This window comes from Glandiceps talaboti, chromosome 7 (genome assembly GCF_964340395.1).
Source record: "Glandiceps talaboti chromosome 7, keGlaTala1.1, whole genome shotgun sequence".
In the NCBI taxonomy this organism is placed as follows: domain Eukaryota; kingdom Metazoa; phylum Hemichordata; class Enteropneusta; family Spengelidae; genus Glandiceps; species Glandiceps talaboti.
In genome coordinates this window covers 26,652,642-26,666,368 of record NC_135555.1, presented here as the reverse complement: position 1 = coordinate 26,666,368, position 13,727 = coordinate 26,652,642, and the positions used below count along the sequence as shown (strand labels likewise).

Below are 13,727 nucleotides of genomic sequence, written 5' to 3'. Positions count from 1 at the left end.
ACAGTATTAAAAGTAATCAACCTTACTGTCCACCGTCATCTAACAGTATTAAAAGTAATCAACCTTACTGTCCACCGTCATCTAACAGTATTAAAAGTAATCAACCTTACTGTCCACCATCATCTAACAGAATTAAAAGTAATCAACCTTACTGTCCACCGTCATCTAACAGTATTAAAAGTAATCAACCTTACTGTCCAACGTCATCTAACAGTATTAAAAGTAATCAACCTTACTGTCCAACGTCATCTAACAGTATTAAAAGTAATCAACCTTACTCACCACCGTCATCTAACAGTATTAAAAGTAATCAACCTTACTGTCCACCATCATCTAACAGAATTAAAAGTAATCAACCTTACTGTCCACCGTCATCTAACAGAATTAAAAGTAATCAACCTTACTGTCCACCGTCATCTAACAGAATTAAAAGTAATCAACCTTACTGTCCACCGTCATCTAACAGTATTAAAAGTAATCAACCTTACTGTCCACCGTCATCTAACAGTATTAAAAGTAATCAACCTTACTGTCCACCGTCATCTAACAGTATTAAAAGTAATCAACCTTACTGTCCACCGTCATCTAACAGTATTAAAAGTAATCAACCTTACTGTCCACCGTCATCTAACAGTATTAAAAGTAATCAACCTTACTGTCCACCGTCATCTAACAGTATTAAAAGTAATCAACCTTACTGTCCAACGTCATCTAACAGTATTAAAAGTAATCAACCTTACTGTCCACCGTCATCTAACAGTATTAAAAGTAATCAACCTTACTGTCCACCATCATCTAACAGAATTAAAAGTAATCAACCTTACTGTCCACCATCATCTAACAGTATTAAAAGTAATCAACCTTACTGTCCACCGTCATCTAACAGTATTAAAAGTAATCAACCTTACTGTCCACCATCATCTAACAGTATTAAAAGTAATCAACCTTATTGTCCACCATCATCTAACAGTATTAAAAGTAATCAACCTTACTGTCCACCGTCATCTAACAGTATTAAAAGTAATCAACCTTACTGTCCACCATCATCTAACAGTATTAAAAGTAATCAACCTTACTCACCACCGTCATCTAACAGTATTAAAAGTGATCAACCTTACTGTCCACCGTCATCTAACAGTATTAAAAGTAATCAACCTTACTGTCCACTGTCATCTAACAGTATTAAAAGTAATCAACCTTACTGTCCACCGTCATCTAACAGTATTAAAAGTAATCAACCTTACTGTCCACCGTCATCTAACAGTATTAAAAGTAATCAACCTTACTGTCCACCGTCATCTAACAGTATTAAAAGTAATCAACCTTACTGTCCACCGTCATCTAACAGTATTAAAAGTAATCAACCTTACTGTCCACAGTCATCTAACAGTATTAAAAGTAATCAACCTTACTGTCCACCATCATCTAACAGTATTAAAAGTAATCAACCTTACTGTCCACCATCATCTAACAGTATTAAAAGTGATCAACCTTACTGTCCACCGTCATCTAACAGTATTAAAAGTAATCAACCTTACTGTCCAACGTCATCTAACAGTATTAAAAGTAATCAACCTTACTGTCCAACGTCATCTAACAGTATTAAAAGTAATCAACCTTACTGTCCAACGTCATCTAACAGTATTAAAAGTAATCAACCTTACTGTCCAACGTCATCTAACAGTATTAAAAGTCATCAACCTTACTGTCCACCATCATCTAACAGTATTAAAAGTGATATGCAAAATATTGTAAATGATACCAAATAATTAATTACTAAATAAGGAAAGGAAATACCAAGTATTGTACTTAATGCCAAATAAGGACAATAAATTACTAAATATGGAAATAAAATACCAAATACTGCAAACAATACCAAATAAGGACAATGAATTTACTAAATACGGAAATGAAATACCAAATACTGCGAACAATACCAAATAAGGACAATGAATTTACTAAATATGGAAATGAAATACCAAATACTGCAAACAATACCAAATAAAGTCAATAAATTTACTAAATAAGGAAATGAAATACCAAATACTGCAAACAATACCAAATAAAGTCAATAAATTTACTAAATAAGGAAATGAAATACCAATAATGCAAACAATACCAAATAAGGACAATGAATGACTAAATATGGAAATGAAATACCAATAATGCAAACAATACCAAATAAAGTCAATAAATTTACTAAATAAGGAAATGAAATACCAATAATGCAAACAATACCAAATAAGGACAATGAATGACTAAATATGGAAATGAAATCCAATACTGCAAAGAATACCAAATAAGGACAATGAATGACTAAATAAAGAAATCAAAATTGAAGAAATATAATAATTAAGGTTATTGAATGACGAATAGAATTGTAAACAACATAGCAAAGGTAAACACACCACAACATATACCAAAGGTGAACACACCACAACATATACCAAAGGTGAACACACCACAACATATACCAAAGGTGAACACACCACAACATATACCAAAGGTGAACACACCACAACATCAGGATATTACCAATTGTCAATATTTGAAATAGAACAAATCCGTAAGACCCTGAATTAACAAACAACTTACAGTAACATAAATCTATAATTTCTTGACACAGTTACTATGATTTGATCCTCACTAAATGGCTTCCAACTAATACAACGGTATAATGATGATAAATGACAAATTGACTGGGAGTTACACAAACCATAGACCCTCCCATGGACTGGGAGTTACACAAACCATAGACCATCCCATGGACTGGGAGTTACACAAACCATAGACCCTCCCATGGACTGGGAGTTACACAAACCATAGACCCTCCCATGGACTGGGAGTTACACAAACCATAGACCCTCCCATGGACTGGGAGTTACACAAACCATAGACCCTTCCATGGACTGGGAGTTACACAAACCATAGACCCTCCCATGGACTGGGAGTTACACAAACCATAGACCCTCCCATGGACTGGGAGTTACACAAACCATAGACCCTTCCATGGACTGGGAGTTACACAAACCATAGACCCTCCCATGGACTGGGAGTTACACAAACCATAGACCATCCCATGGACTGGGAGTTACACAAACCATAGACCATCCCATGGACTGGGAGTTACACAAACCATAGACCATCCCATGGACTGGGAGTTACACAAACCATAGACCCTCCCATGGACTGGGAGTTACACAAACCATAGACCCTCCCATGGACTGGGAGTTACACAAACCATAGACCCTCCCATGGACTAGGAGTTACACAAACCATAGACCCTCCCATGGACTGGGAGTTACACAAACCATAGACCCTCCCATGGACTGGGAGTTACACAAACCATAGACCCTCCCATGGACTGGGAGTTACACAAACCATAGACCCTCCCATGGACTGGGAGTTACACAAACCATAGACCATCCCATGGACTGGGAGTTACACAAACCATAGACCCTCCCATGGACTGGGAGTTACACAAACCATAGACCCTCCCATGGACTGGGAGTTACACAAACCATAGACCCTCTCATGGACTGGGAGTTACACAAACCATAGACCCCCCCCATGGACTGGGAGTTACACAAACCATAGACCCTCTCATGGACTGGGAGTTACACAAACCATAGACCCTCTCATGGACTGGGAGTTACACAAACCATAGACCCTCCCATGGACTGGGAGTTACACAAACCATAGACCCTCTCATGGACTGGGAGTTACACAAACCATAGACCCTCCCATGGACTGGGAGTTACACAAACCATAGACCCTCCCATGGACTGGGAGTTACACAAACCATAGACCCTCCCATGGACTGGGAGTTACACAAACCATAGACCCTCTCATGGACTGGGAGTTACACAAACCATAGACCCTCCCATGGACTGGGAGTTACACAAACCATAGACCCTCTCATGGACTGGGAGTTACACAAACCATAGACCCTCCCATGGACTGGGAGTTACACAAACCGGATAGACCCTCCCCTTCCATGGACTGGGAGTTACACAAACCATAGACCCTCCCCTTCCATGGACTGGGAGTTACACAAACCATAGACCCTCCCCTTCCATGGACTGGGAGTTACACAAACCATAGACCCTCCCCTTCCATGGACTGGGAGTTACACAAACCATAGACCCTCCCCTTCCATGGACTGGGAGTTACACAAACCATAGACCCTCCCCTTCCATGGACTGGGAGTTACACAAACCATAGACCCTCCCCTTCCATGGACTGGGAGTTACACAAACCATAGACCCTCCCATTGACTGGGAGTTACACAAACCATAGACCCTCCCATGGACTGGGAGTTACACAAACCATAGACCCTCCCATGGACTGGGAGTTACACAAACCATAGACCCTTCCATGGACTGGGAGTTACACAAACCATAGACCCTCCCATGGACTGGGAGTTACACAAACCATAGACCCTCCCATGGACTGGGAGTTACACAAACCATAGACCCTCCCATGGACTGGGAGTTACACAAACCATAGACCCTCCCATGGACTGGGAGTTACACAAACCATAGACCCTTCCATGGACTGGAAGTTACACAAACCATAGACCCTCTCATGGACTGGGAGTTGCACAAACCATAGACCCTTCCATGGACAGTCTATGCACAAACCAACAATAGAGAATAACTCACAATTCAATAATTTTGTTAATTGTATAGAGTGAATAACTTGACCGTCAAACATTTCAACTTTGACACACACAATTAAATGCTAATTCTGTTTAATAGAGGACACCATATTTTGAAAAGTCATGTTTAATTAAATCTAGAGTTGAAATGTTTCTAGTATAAACTCTTCTCTGATATCAATAGAAATGATTGCATCATCTCCCAGAATAATTTTGTCAAGAAATGTTGTTACACAATAATGAACTGTATCTAAACAGTAGATTCATATGTGATGTCAACACGAATGTTTCCTTGATCATCATCATTATCAATTTGGTTGACATATGTCATTCTGCAACACTGACCCATATTACTATCTTCAATCACTCCATTTTCTACCTTGCCATTGAAACTTAGTGGTATTGAGTCCTTAGACTGGGCTTGATCTGTGTGTTCAATACTGGAACAAGTCAAAACAACTGGTATATGATCTGTCAGGGTGGCAAACTGACTAATGAAGTAGTACTCCTCACAAACCTGGAAAAGAAATAAAGGATAAAGTATAGACTAAATGACAATAGAATTATTAGAGGATGATGCTGTCTGATACTAAATGACAATAGAATTATTAGAGGATGATACTGTCTGATACTAAATGACAATAGAATTATTAAAGGATGATGCTGTCTGATACTAAATGACAATAGAATTATTAGAGGATGATGGTGTCTGATACTAAATGACAATAGAATTATTAGAGGATGATGCTGTCTGATACTAAATGACAATAGAATTATTACAGGATGATGCTGTCTGATACTAAATGACAATAAAATTATTAGAGGATGATGCTGTCTGATACTAAATGACAAAAGAATTATTACAGGATGATGGTGTCTGATACTAAATGACAATAGAATTACAACAGGATGATGCTGTCTGATACTAAATGACAATAGAATTACAACAGGATGACGCTGTCTGATACTAAATGACAATAGAATTATTACAGGATGATGCTGTCTGATACTAAATGACAATAGAATTACAACAGGATGATGCTGTCTGATACTAAATGACAATAGAATTACAACAGGATGATACTGTCTGATACTAAATGACAATAGAATTATTACAGGATGATGCTGTCTGATACTAAATGACAATAGAATTATTACAGGATGATGCTGTCTGATACTAAATGACAATAGAATTACAACAGGATGATGCTGTCTGATACTAAATGACAATAGAATTACTACAGGATGATACTGTCTGATACTAAATGACAATAGAATTATTTCAGGATGATACTGTGTGATACTAAATGACAATAGAATTATTAGAGGATGATGGTGTCTGATACTAAATGACAATAGAATTACTAAAGGATGATGGTGTCTGATACTAAATGACAATAGAATTATTACAGGATGATGCTGTCTGATACTAAATGACAATAGAATTACAACAGGATGATGCTGTCTGATACTAAATGACAATAGAATTACTACAGGATGATGCTGTCTGATACTAAATGACAATAGAATTACTAGAGGATGATACTGTCTGATACTAAATGACAATAGAATTATTACAGGATGATGCTGTCTGATACTAAATGACAATAGAATTACAACAGGATGATGCTGTCTGATACTAAATGACAATATAATTATTACAGGATGATGCTGTCTGATACTAAATGACAATAGAATTACTAGAGGATGATACTGTCTGATACTAAATGACAATAGAATTATTACAGGATGATGCTGTCTGATACTAAATGACAATAGAATTACAACAGGATGATACTGTCTGATACTAAATGACAATAGAATTATTACAGGATGATGCTGCCTGATACTAAATGACAATAGAATTATTAGAGGATGATGCTGTCTGATACTAAATGACAATAGAATTATTACAGGATGATGCTGTCTGATACTAAATGACAATAGAATTATTACAGGATGATACTGTCTGATACTAAATGACAATAGAATTATTAGAGGATGATGCTGTCTGATACTAAATGACAATAGAATTATTACAGGATGATGCTGTCTGATACTAAATGACAATAGAATTACTAAAGGATGATGCTGTCTGATACTAAATGACAATAGAATTATTAGAGGATGATGCTGTCTGATACTAAATGACAATAGAATTACAACAGGATGATACTGTCTGATACTAAATGACAATAGAATTACAACAGGATGACGCTGTCTGATACTAAATGACAATAGAATTATTACAGGATGATGGTGTCTGATACTAAATGACAATAGAATTATTACAGGATGATGGTGTCTGATACTAAAGGATAATAGAATTATTACAGGATGATGCTGTCTGATACTAAATGACAATAGAATTATTAAAGGATGATACTGTCTGATACTAAATGACAATAGAATTATTACAGGATGATACTGTCTGATACTAAATGACAATAGAATTATTACAGGATGATGCAGTCTGATACTAAATGACAATAGAATTATTACAGGATGATACTGTCTGATACTAAATGACAATAGAATTATTACAGGATGATACTGTCTGATACTAAATGACAATAGAATTATTACAGGATGATGGTGTCTGATACTAAATGACAATAGAATTATTACAGGATGATACTGTGTGATACTAAATGACAATAGAATTATTACAGGATGATGCTGTCTGATACTAAATGACAATAGAATTATTAGAGGATGATGCTGTCTGATACTAAATGACAATAGAATTATTAGAGGATGATGCTGTCTGATACTAAATGACAATAGAATTATTAGAGGATGATGCAGTCTGATACTAAATGACAATAGAATTATTACAGGATGATGCTGTCTGATACTAAATGACAATAGAATTATTAAAGGATGATACTGTCTGATACTAAATGACAATAGAATCATTAGAGGATGATGCTGTCTGATACTAAATGACAATAGAATTATTAAAGGATGATGCTGTCTGATACTAAATGACAATAGAATTATTTGAGGATGATGCTGTCTGATACTAAATGACAATAGAATTATTAGAGGATGATGCTGTCTGATACTAAATGACAATAGAATTATTAGAGGATGATGCTGTCTGATACTAAATGACAATAGAATTATTACAGGATGATGCTGTCTGATACTAAATGACAATAGAATTACAACAGGCTGATGCTGTCTGATACTAAATGACAATAGAATTACAACAGGATGATACTGTCTGATACTAAATGACAATAGAATTATTTCAGGATGATGCTGTCTGATACTAAATGACAATAGAATTACTAAAGGATGATGCTGTCTGATACTAAATGACAATAGAATTACAACAGGATGATACTGTCTGATACTAAATGACAATAGAATTACAACAGGATGACGCTGTCTGATACTAAATGACAATAGAATTATTACAGGATGATACTGTCTGATACTAAATGACAATAGAATTATTACAGGATGATGGTGTCTGATACTAAAGGATAATAGAATTATTACAGGATGATGCTGTCTGATACTAAATGACAATAGAATTAGTAAAGGATGATACTGTCTGATACTAAATGACAATAGAATTATTAGAGGATGATGCTGTCTGATACTAAATGACAATAGAATCATTAGAGGATGATGGTGTCTGATACTAAATGACAATAGAATTATTAGAGGATGATGCTGTCTGATACTAAATGACAATAGAATTATTACAGGATGATGCTGTCTGATACTAAATGACAATAGAATTATTAAAGGATGATACTGTCTGATACTAAATGACAATAGAATTATTAGAGGATGATGCTGTCTGACACTAAATGACAATACAATTACTAAAGGATGATGCTGTCTGATACTAAATGACAATAGAATTACTAAAGGATGATGCTGTCTGATACTAAATGACAATAGAATTACTAAAGGATGATACTGTCTGATACTAAATGACAATAGAATTATTAGAGGATGATGCTGTCTGATACTAAATGACAATAGAATTATTACAGGATGATGCTGTCTGATACTAAATGACAATAGAATTATTACAGGATGATGCAGTCTGATACTAAATGACAATAGAATTATTAGAGGATGATACTGTCTGATACTAAATGACAATAGAATTATTACAGGATGATGCTGTCTGATACTAAATGACAATAGAATCATTAGAGGATGATGGTGTCTGATACTAAATGACAATAGAATTATTAGAGGATGATGCTGTCTGATACTAAATGACAATAGAATTATTACAGGATGATGCTGTCTGATACTAAATGACAATAGAATTATTAGAGGATGATGGTGTCTGATACTAAATGACAATAGAATTATTAGAGGATGATGCTGTCTGATACTAAATGACAATAGAATTATTAGAGGATGGTGCTGTCTGATACTAAATGACAATAGAATTATTACAGGATGATGCTGTCTGATACTAAATGACAATAGAATTACAACAGGATGATGCTGTCTGATACTAAATGACAATAGAATTATTAGAGGATGATGGTGTCTGATACTAAATGACAATAGAATTATTAGAGGATGATGCTGTCTGATACTAAATGACAATAGAATTATTACAGGATGATGCTGTCTGATACTAAATGACAATAGAATTATTACAGGATGATGCTGTCTGATACTAAATGACAATAGAATTATTAGAGGATGATGCTGTCTGATACTAAATGACAATAGAATTATTAGAGGATGATGCTGTCTGATACTAAATGACAATAGAATTATTACAGGATGATGCTGTCTGATACTAAATGACAATAGAATCATTAGAGGATGATGGTGTCTGATACTAAATGACAATAGAATTACTAGAGGATGATACTGTCTGATACTAAATGACAATAGAATTATTAGAGGATGATGCTGTCTGATACTAAATGACAATAGAATTACAACAGGATGATACTGTCTGATACTAAATGACAATAGAATTATTACAGGATGATGCTGTCTGATACTAAATGACAATAGAATTATTACAGGATGATGCTGTCTGATACTAAATGACAATAGAATTACAACAGGATGATGCTGTCTGATACTAAATGACAATAGAATTACTACAGGATGATACTGTCTGATACTAAATGACAATAGAATTATTTCAGGATGATACTGTGTGATACTAAATGACAATAGAATTATTAGAGGATGATGGTGTCTGATACTAAATGACAATAGAATTACTAAAGGATGATGGTGTCTGATACTAAATGACAATAGAATTATTACAGGATGATGCTGTCTGATACTAAATGACAATAGAATTACAACAGGATGATGCTGTCTGATACTAAATGACAATAGAATTACTACAGGATGATGCTGTCTGATACTAAATGACAATAGAATTACTAGAGGATGATACTGTCTGATACTAAATGACAATAGAATTATTACAGGATGATGCTGTCTGATACTAAATGACAATAGAATTACAACAGGATGATGCTGTCTGATACTAAATGACAATATAATTATTACAGGATGATGCTGTCTGATACTAAATGACAATAGAATTACAACAGGATGATACTGTCTGATACTAAATGACAATAGAATTATTACAGGATGATGCTGTCTGATACTAAATGACAATAGAATTACAACAGGATGATGCTGTCTGATACTAAATGACAATAGAATTACAACAGGATGATACTGTCTGATACTAAATGACAATAGAATTATTACAGGATGATGCTGTCTGATACTAAATGACAATAGAATTATTACAGGATGATGCTGTCTGATACTAAATGACAATAGAATTACAACAGGATGATGCTGTCTGATACTAAATGACAATAGAATTACTACAGGATGATACTGTCTGATACTAAATGACAATAGAATTATTTCAGGATGATACTGTGTGATACTAAATGACAATAGAATTATTAGAGGATGATGGTGTCTGATACTAAATGACAATAGAATTACTAAAGGATGATGGTGTCTGATACTAAATGACAATAGAATTATTACAGGATGATGCTGTCTGATACTAAATGACAATAGAATTACAACAGGATGATGCTGTCTGATACTAAATGACAATAGAATTACTACAGGATGATGCTGTCTGATACTAAATGACAATAGAATTACTAGAGGATGATACTGTCTGATACTAAATGACAATAGAATTATTACAGGATGATGCTGTCTGATACTAAATGACAATAGAATTACAACAGGATGATGCTGTCTGATACTAAATGACAATATAATTATTACAGGATGATGCTGTCTGATACTAAATGACAATAGAATTACTAGAGGATGATACTGTCTGATACTAAATGACAATAGAATTATTACAGGATGATGCTGTCTGATACTAAATGACAATAGAATTACAACAGGATGATACTGTCTGATACTAAATGACAATAGAATTATTACAGGATGATGCTGCCTGATACTAAATGACAATAGAATTATTAGAGGATGATGCTGTCTGATACTAAATGACAATAGAATTATTACAGGATGATGCTGTCTGATACTAAATGACAATAGAATTATTACAGGATGATACTGTCTGATACTAAATGACAATAGAATTATTAGAGGATGATGCTGTCTGATACTAAATGACAATAGAATTATTACAGGATGATGCTGTCTGATACTAAATGACAATAGAATTACTAAAGGATGATGCTGTCTGATACTAAATGACAATAGAATTATTAGAGGATGATGCTGTCTGATACTAAATGACAATAGAATTACAACAGGATGATACTGTCTGATACTAAATGACAATAGAATTACAACAGGATGACGCTGTCTGATACTAAATGACAATAGAATTATTACAGGATGATGGTGTCTGATACTAAATGACAATAGAATTATTACAGGATGATGGTGTCTGATACTAAAGGATAATAGAATTATTACAGGATGATGCTGTCTGATACTAAATGACAATAGAATTATTAAAGGATGATACTGTCTGATACTAAATGACAATAGAATTATTACAGGATGATACTGTCTGATACTAAATGACAATAGAATTATTACAGGATGATGCAGTCTGATACTAAATGACAATAGAATTATTACAGGATGATACTGTCTGATACTAAATGACAATAGAATTATTACAGGATGATACTGTCTGATACTAAATGACAATAGAATTATTACAGGATGATGGTGTCTGATACTAAATGACAATAGAATTATTACAGGATGATACTGTGTGATACTAAATGACAATAGAATTATTACAGGATGATGCTGTCTGATACTAAATGACAATAGAATTATTAGAGGATGATGCTGTCTGATACTAAATGACAATAGAATTATTAGAGGATGATGCTGTCTGATACTAAATGACAATAGAATTATTAGAGGATGATGCAGTCTGATACTAAATGACAATAGAATTATTACAGGATGATGCTGTCTGATACTAAATGACAATAGAATTATTAAAGGATGATACTGTCTGATACTAAATGACAATAGAATCATTAGAGGATGATGCTGTCTGATACTAAATGACAATAGAATTATTAAAGGATGATGCTGTCTGATACTAAATGACAATAGAATTATTTGAGGATGATGCTGTCTGATACTAAATGACAATAGAATTATTAGAGGATGATGCTGTCTGATACTAAATGACAATAGAATTATTAGAGGATGATGCTGTCTGATACTAAATGACAATAGAATTATTACAGGATGATGCTGTCTGATACTAAATGACAATAGAATTACAACAGGCTGATGCTGTCTGATACTAAATGACAATAGAATTACAACAGGATGATACTGTCTGATACTAAATGACAATAGAATTATTTCAGGATGATGCTGTCTGATACTAAATGACAATAGAATTACTAAAGGATGATGCTGTCTGATACTAAATGACAATAGAATTACAACAGGATGATACTGTCTGATACTAAATGACAATAGAATTACAACAGGATGACGCTGTCTGATACTAAATGACAATAGAATTATTACAGGATGATACTGTCTGATACTAAATGACAATAGAATTATTACAGGATGATGGTGTCTGATACTAAAGGATAATAGAATTATTACAGGATGATGCTGTCTGATACTAAATGACAATAGAATTAGTAAAGGATGATACTGTCTGATACTAAATGACAATAGAATTATTAGAGGATGATGCTGTCTGATACTAAATGACAATAGAATCATTAGAGGATGATGGTGTCTGATACTAAATGACAATAGAATTATTAGAGGATGATGCTGTCTGATACTAAATGACAATAGAATTATTACAGGATGATGCTGTCTGATACTAAATGACAATAGAATTATTAAAGGATGATACTGTCTGATACTAAATGACAATAGAATTATTAGAGGATGATGCTGTCTGACACTAAATGACAATACAATTACTAAAGGATGATGCTGTCTGATACTAAATGACAATAGAATTACTAAAGGATGATGCTGTCTGATACTAAATGACAATAGAATTACTAAAGGATGATACTGTCTGATACTAAATGACAATAGAATTATTAGAGGATGATGCTGTCTGATACTAAATGACAATAGAATTATTACAGGATGATGCTGTCTGATACTAAATGACAATAGAATTATTACAGGATGATGCTGTCTGATACTAAATGACAATAGAATTATTAGAGGATGATACTGTCTGATACTAAATGACAATAGAATTATTACAGGATGATGCTGTCTGATACTAAATGACAATAGAATCATTAGAGGATGATGGTGTCTGATACTAAATGACAATAGAATTATTAGAGGATGATGCTGTCTGATACTAAATGACAATAGAATTATTACAGGATGATGCTGTCTGATACTAAATGACAATAGAATTATTAGAGGATGATGCTGTCTGATACTAAATGACAATAGAATTATTAGAGGATGATGCTGTCTGATACTAAATGACAATAGAATTATTAGAGGATGGTGCTGTCTGATACTAAATGACAATAGAATTATTACAGGATGATGCTGT

The 13,727-nt window shown here is 34.1% G+C and overlaps 1 protein-coding gene across 1 annotated transcript in view; it reads right to left on the bottom strand.

Moving 5' to 3' along the window:
* Positions 1 to 4,910: 4,910 nt before the first annotated feature.
* The window catches only part of LOC144438143 (sphingomyelin phosphodiesterase 3-like), a 191,344-nt gene continuing 182,527 nt past the window's right edge, over positions 4,911 to 13,727 (bottom strand). Inside the window, exon 6 of the mRNA XM_078127173.1 lies at positions 4,911 to 5,177. Coding sequence (XP_077983299.1) covers positions 4,911 to 5,177 — 267 coding nt within the window. The remainder of the gene's footprint in view (positions 5,178 to 13,727) is intronic.